Raw genomic sequence first — 7148 nt, 5'->3', positions numbered from 1 at the left:
ATACTCGCAGAGAGGAGCGCTGCAGTATAAATAGATAGATAGATGTCAATGTCTGGCATAATGGGGAGGGGTCGCCGTCTAGTATCGGTACTGATCGATGTAGTGCTTTCCTGAGTGAAGACCGACTGATATTGTCGGTTGAGGATATTGGCCTTGTCTACTGGATCGCTGTGCAGCTTTCCCTTATCTTTCAATGGTGCCACACCGCAACTGTCTTTCCTCAGGGACTGATGTATTTCCAGAACCTCTTTTGTTTCACTTGGCTGGTGTTCTACATCTGGGTCTCCAAACTCTATGAGGTTTTCGACATACTTCCAGTATAAATGACAAGTTGGTATGTGTTGCCATTTTCGATATCTAATCATACAGGACATTAAGGCATGATAGCAACGGCTGGGAAATGTTTGATTTTGGGTTTTTGAATAAAGTAAACAGTGTACGTATAAGCCTACCTATCTATTATTAAGCCCCTTATGCAAGTTACTTCCCTTTTGAATGGTTTAGCCATTTGTAGTTTGTTGCGTAACCGAAAAATTTGGACAGGTAAGCGTTTGAAAATATTACAAAATTTAAAGCCTAGTCCATTTTTTGGAATAAAATTTATTTCTACATTATTTTGTCGTTATCACGCGACTTTATATTCTGTTATTTTAGCGTGTTTTTATCGAAAAACACGTCCTTGGCTTCAGTAACTAACTGCACAAGTTTGCACACATCGCGATTCAGATTTTGCTTCTGTTTGATTGTCTTGTTGAGAAATGCACCAACAAGTATGATTTGCAAAATGATACTTTGAAACTAAGCATCGCGAATTATATTTCTACTAGCGAAAGCGTTATAATAAAAGTGATTATCATTGTTATGCGAGTCGTGAAAACATGTTACATTTTCATTTTACCATATTTATATTGTAATTAGCAAATTATATATTGTTTCTAAAGGTTATTTTGTTATGAAGTAGAATTTTAAGTAAAAGCACATAAGCTAGAACATCAAAATTACATTCAGAAGCCCTACTGGTTTCCCAGTAGTTTCCGGACCAAAATCGCTATGTTTTGCCAGTAACTTTCAAACAAAACATTGTAGAAACATAAAATTTTCACAGACAAAAAGCTAGGTTCTTCTTAAACACCATGCAGAATTCTTATTACACTTGCGTCCATTAACACAAATGTAGATGAGGCCTCAAAAGGGGCAATTAATTCCAGTAATATCTCAGTTATTCCGAGTAGTTTTCCGGACCTTTCATTGTAACAGTTTTAACATTTCCATTTCTGTAAAAGCAAACATTTCCGATTTCGTTATAAATATTCAAAATTAAAACATAATTCTAAGGCGTGATGATGATTTGAAAAGTATATTTCAAGAATTTAACAAATACAAAAATTTTAATACGCTCATTAAAGTTACGTCTAATTACGTTCGAATGACGTTTGCAACGTCACGCTAAAATGACGGAACGTATTGAGCGAACTGGTAATATTACAAAAAAGAAATTAAGAACATTTAATATAATTAACATTTTTTAAAAAAAAGAAAAAGACCGGTCTCACAATTGGTAGTCTAACGCCCTGACCACTCGGACATGGACACTGCTGCCAAACATTTAATTGATCTTTGCTGTCGTAGGTAAATACCCATCTATTTTGGTTCCTGTTTTTAATCGATGATTTGATGTCGTAGTATAGTGAATAGGTCGATTTTTCTGTTTTTCAAATTTCTTTGTTTTATTTTATTACTACCGGAATGTTTTACTGTATCATCTGCAAATGGGGGCATCACTTGACTGATGTTTACATTCAAGGGGCCTCAATTTCTGCGCATGCGCACTTTAACTGGAATTCCCCTGCAGTTGACAATCGCTTGTGTAAACAATTACATCAAAGTAAGTTAAAACAACCGGAATATTCAAATAATAAGTAAGTTGGTAATGCTAGGTTTTCGCTGCTATGTAAAGGCAACAAAGGTCTAGATGATATGATATTGTTACCCAGATGCTTTACGACGGCATAAAGTCTATACAGTACGAAACGTAAAAGGTCCGGAAAACTACTTTTGTTTCTGGTATCCCGACCTACCCTAAATTTTTGGACCGACCCTAAATGTTTTTATGGACTTGGAGTATATTTTTTTCAACTTTTTAACAAAAAGTTGAAAAACTGCACCTTTTATGCTTTAAACATGGCCAGTGATGTTACAAATCAACTTACTGATGCCCTAAAGGCATAACCCCCTTATTTGACACAAAAATATTTTCCGAAAAGTCTCCCTTAATAAAAAAAAAATCCAAAAAAAAAAATTTTCCGACCTACCTACCCTAATTTTTTTGAGCATGTTACCGGAAACAAAGAATTTTTTTTTAGGCCCTAGCTGAATATTTTTCTCCCCAAGATGAATTTGTCACAGGGCTTTTTTTCCCTCTAAAGCTACCACCCGTAAAAGAGGCAATCCCAATGCAAAAAAGTAAGTTTTTCCCAATGTTGAAATTAAAATTCCCAAACCATTGTTACTGCTGTAGCAGTTTGTATAATGAATATAATTAGTCTATGATATCGATTGTCCGATTAGCTCAGTTGGTAGAGCATCTGACTTGCAAGCAAAAGGTCGCAGGTTAGAGTCCTGTATCGAGCTGCACATTTTTCTGCTCCTATTACGTTGGTGCCGTGAGTGTGGGTGGCTAGCCTTGGAAACCTAGAGGTGAAGCAATGGCTGGGTTAGTCAAAAGAATCTGAGTTTGTCTTTGAAAAAAATGGAGAGAGGAATGTAGCAGTGTATATAATGTATATAATTAGTCTCTGATATCGATTGTCCGATTAGCTGAGTTGGTAGAGCATCTGACTTGCAGGCAGATGGTCACAGGTTTAAGTCCTGTATCGGGCTGCTAATTTTTCCGCTCAAATTACACTGCCTAGGGGTTTTTTTTTTGTTTTTTTTGCTTTTCAACAATCATAAAGTTTTACTATTTTGAGACATTTACTCATTAAATTCAGTTAATAGTTATCAATATAGGAGAGATCGTGTTTGTATACAAATCCGTTGTATATTCTATGTTTTTTTGTTAACAGTTATGTTTTTCTAACGGCTTAAACTTTCTTAAAACACAAATGATATCAATAACTTTTTGATCAACGGAAAGGATATAAAACAAGCAATTTATTGATAACTTTTAATTATTATTTCGAAATAAAATGGATTAATTATGAATGCTTAACTTACAGTGTTTTTTCTAAAAGTTTGGAGCATTGCTACGCCGCTATTAAAATCATGTGTCATTTAAAACGGTTATTCATTTTCAAAAGATATTTTAATAAGAAAATATGAAAATCATAAGCATTTCAAAACTTTTTGAATTTTAAAAATCCATAAATAAACGAAAAAGTTATTAAAAAGTAAAAATTCCAATCCCATACACAAACAATGTAAAAATATTTGTTTTGCCCACCACCAGATAAACAGGTGTTGATGCGTGACGTCAGGGCGATCACTCCTATACCATCACACATTTTAAAATGTTATTCTAAAAGAAATATAATAATTTTGTTAAGTTTCCATTATTCCCAAGTAAGACAAATTTATATTAAAACAGAGGTATTTTCCCAATTGTTCCAGTGTTGGTGGCATTTCCAAAATGATAAAAAGACCTGTATCATATTTTAAGGGCAGTGGCTAGAGTCTAGAGGTTTGGTTACCAGACCTCTAGACAACCTGTACAGGGCAGGCTAGAGGTCAGGTAATCAATACGAATATTGAGAATTGTATTACAAAGAGCAGACTATAGATATTTTATCTTAAAAAACAGGAGATGATTTCAAAAGTTTGTTCTGGTAAATTTCTCGTTGTTTTAAAAATGGTAAGTCACAGGAAATGGAAGTATTTATAATTCTTTAATCCGCAAATTCCACAAATAAATAATAGTAGTTTGTACGCCATAATCAGAAACTTCTATGGTTTTTCACGGGACTGATGAATTGAAATAATGAACTTATTTTTTGCTTTAGTATTTAAGACATGGATTCTGCTCATGAATTGTTGAATTTGTTTTACTGCTTGAGTAATGAATAATGGTAACTACCAGAAATTGCTGTTAAAATCTCATATTTAATATGCATCAAACTGGAAAAACAACGAAAAGATACGAAAAAGATTTTTGAAATCATCTCCCATCTCCAATTTTTAAAGATAAAATATAGTCTTCTAGCTCATTGTAAATACAGTTCTCGGTATTAATGTTGATTACCGGACCTCTAGCTTGCCCTGTATGGGTTGTCTAGAGGTCCGGTTACTTGACCTCTAGACTCTGGGTCTAGGGGTCCAGTAACCTAGCCACTTCCTTTTTAAAAGTAATACAAAAGTGATGTAAAGACCAGTAGCAGTGATGTTTTGTGTAGTAATGGCATCAACAAATTATATCCAATGCTATATTTTCTGATTGTCAATGAAAATATGAAAGTCTACAATATTGCTAATCAACAGATTCTGTCAACCTAAGGCAAGGTTTGACTGGGTTTATTCATGATTGAACACCAATCAGGTCAGTTAAAACTATATATCATCTGTTACTATATATCATCTATTACTGATAACTAAAATAAAAGGTGGACACCTTTCAACATATATATCAATATAATACTGAAGCATTTTCTTTGTAGGCTTTCAAGAACAGATATCATCACTTATTGAAATGACTCACAGGTCAATCCACTGGTTCAGAAAGGGTCTAAGATTGCACGATAATCCAGCCCTTTTAGAGGCATGTAAGAATGCCTCCCATGTATGGCCTGTATTTGTGATGGACCCATGGTTCGCTGAGACAGCCAGGGTGGGTGTCAACAGATGGCGGTTCCTTTTGCAGACCTTGCAAAACCTTGATGACAATTTGAAGAAGATAAATTCAAGGTTAGTTAATATGCAGACTAATTCACCAAAATAGTAGACTAGTAGCATGTTAATTTTTTGTACGTCCTTATTGGCAGTGATATATATTTATATGAGGGGTTGGGGATACAGCGAGTGGCCCAGACTTCTGCATTTCTGTTTAAGACATCTAACTTGAATCATTGCCACTAAGTAGAATTGCTGACATGTCATAAAATTTGTCTTTCTCTATGATGAAATTCGTAGTAAATATATGCAATATTAAACATGCAATATCTCTTACACATGTTTCATTTATTTCATCTTCAGAATGTTTGAAATCCACAATTTTTGTCCGCAAGAAATACCTGTTTTGCCTTGAACTATGAAACTTCATGCCAAAATAATTAACCTTTATCATGCTGGACACGACTGATTCTGCCTATGCGACCAGTGTAGATCATGATCAGCCTGCACATCTGTGCAGTCTGATCATGATCTGCACTGTTCGCCATTCAGTCAGTATCCTTTTGGCAAGCACGCCTTTTAACAGTTAATGGTACTGTCGAAATTGGAAGATGGACAAATTCATTTTAGAAATTTAGCATGGTAAGGATTAAATGGTTTTACAGTAACAGTATTTATTTGTACTTTAAGATTATTTGTGGTGAGAGGCAACCCATCTGATATTTTTCCAAAGTTATTCAAAGAGTGGGGAATAACTAAATTAACTTATGAGGTTGACACAGAGCCATACGCTATTGAACGAGACAGTGTTATTGATGGTCTAGCAAAGGATTCTGGGATAGAAGTGATGCGATGTGTGTCACACACTCTGTATGATACTGAGAGGTAAATTTGTTTAAAATACTAAAAGTAAACATTTGTCATTAAATGGTCAGAGACCATCTGCTCAAAAAAGCTTATTGCAAATAATGTAATCATGTGCTTGGGTATAAGGTGATGTTAGTCTGTTTTTATTGGTCAATACTGTAAACAAACCCAAGAAGTGAGTTTTCTTTCAGTTGAACCTTTTTACTGTATTTACAGTATCTTATTATTCATTTTGACAATATTTTCTACATTTGATTTGTATTGAAAGAAAAAAGTTTTTTGGATTCTTCTGCATTTCCAACAGTATAAACAGGAGAATTGTTTATCTTTAGTCGTGCACCTGTGGCTTTTTCCAAAATTTACTTAGCACTGAGAAATTCTGTGTATTTTGTGTTTTCTGTAAAAGCTGCAAGTCATTATATGACCTTGATATTGTTGCTGCAATTTAAAAACCATTCCGATTTCATTGCCAGGCAGTTAAGCGGAGAAGAAGGTCAAGCTTTGTATATTCTACAGTAAACAACAATTGACCAACAGTTATGACGTCAAAGTGCATTATGACAACAGTTATGACGTCAAAGTGCCACATGGCATCTTGCACATTACTACTCGGATAAATGAAGTCCATCATTGTTTTTATCGAAACATTTCAATGAACATGATTGTAAGAATGAAAAATAATCAATGCTTTCTTATGCATAATCATCTAATTTACCACAATTATCGTTCAGATGATTGGATAATAAACACTTGGGTGAATCCCTTATGAATCAGTTCCTGTGCATCTGAACTCCGAACCATGATAAATCAAGTGACAAACCACTGGAAGATTTCAGTATGGAAAAATATTCTACTCACCTTAAAGCTCTATACATACAGGTTTACATAATGTAGCATTTACTTTCATTATAAGCTACAGCTGGTTTAAACAATATTTTATTAATCACGCCCCATGTGGTTCTGGGACGATCTATGTATGAAAAGAATTGGAACCACTGCCCTACCTTTGCATGATCGTAAGAGGTGACTAATAGGGTCTTAACACTTGGTTTTGCAGTAACTCCGTGATTCCAGCAGGTATGCAAATTTTGATTCCATACCTCATGTTTTTAACCAGGTTTTCAACGAAACCCTGAGTTATTAGATTGGGGTAGATGTCGGTCGGGCGGGCGGGCGGCGGCGGCGGCGATGGCGGCGGCGGCAGCGTCAAACTGGTGTTTCCGGTCAATAACTTTTGTTTCGGTAAAGATATTTGAATAAAACTTGTATGTATGTAGCTTATAATCAAGACAAAGGCTGGGATTTATTTTGGGTTTCTGGGGTCAAGGTCAAGGTCACTGTTACTTAAAATAGAAAAAGGGTTTCCGTCAATAACTTTTGTTTCGGTAAAGATATTTGAATAAAACTTGGTACGTGTGTATTATATCAAGACAAAGGCTGGGATTGATTTTGAGGTTTCT

The 7148-nt window shown here is 34.8% G+C and overlaps 1 protein-coding gene across 3 annotated transcripts in view; it reads left to right on the top strand.

The window, feature by feature from the left end:
- Positions 1-447: 447 nt before the first annotated feature.
- The window catches only part of LOC123536816 (cryptochrome-1-like), a 47412-nt gene continuing 40711 nt past the window's right edge, over positions 448-7148 (top strand). For all 3 annotated transcript variants that reach the window (XR_008367992.1, XM_045320266.2, XM_045320265.2), the window contains exons 1-3: positions 448-543; positions 4650-4896; positions 5512-5706. Coding sequence is in view for 2 of the 3 variants with exons in the window: in XM_045320266.2 (XP_045176201.2) it covers positions 474-543; positions 4650-4896; positions 5512-5706 (512 nt within the window). In the remaining variant the exon portion in view is untranslated. The remainder of the gene's footprint in view (positions 544-4649; positions 4897-5511; positions 5707-7148) is intronic.

Source organism: Mercenaria mercenaria, chromosome 17 (assembly GCF_021730395.1).
Source record: "Mercenaria mercenaria strain notata chromosome 17, MADL_Memer_1, whole genome shotgun sequence".
Classification (NCBI taxonomy): Eukaryota; Metazoa; Mollusca; class Bivalvia; order Venerida; family Veneridae; genus Mercenaria; species Mercenaria mercenaria.
The sequence above is the reverse complement of the archived record's forward strand: the minus strand, read 5'-3'. Positions and strand labels throughout refer to the sequence as shown.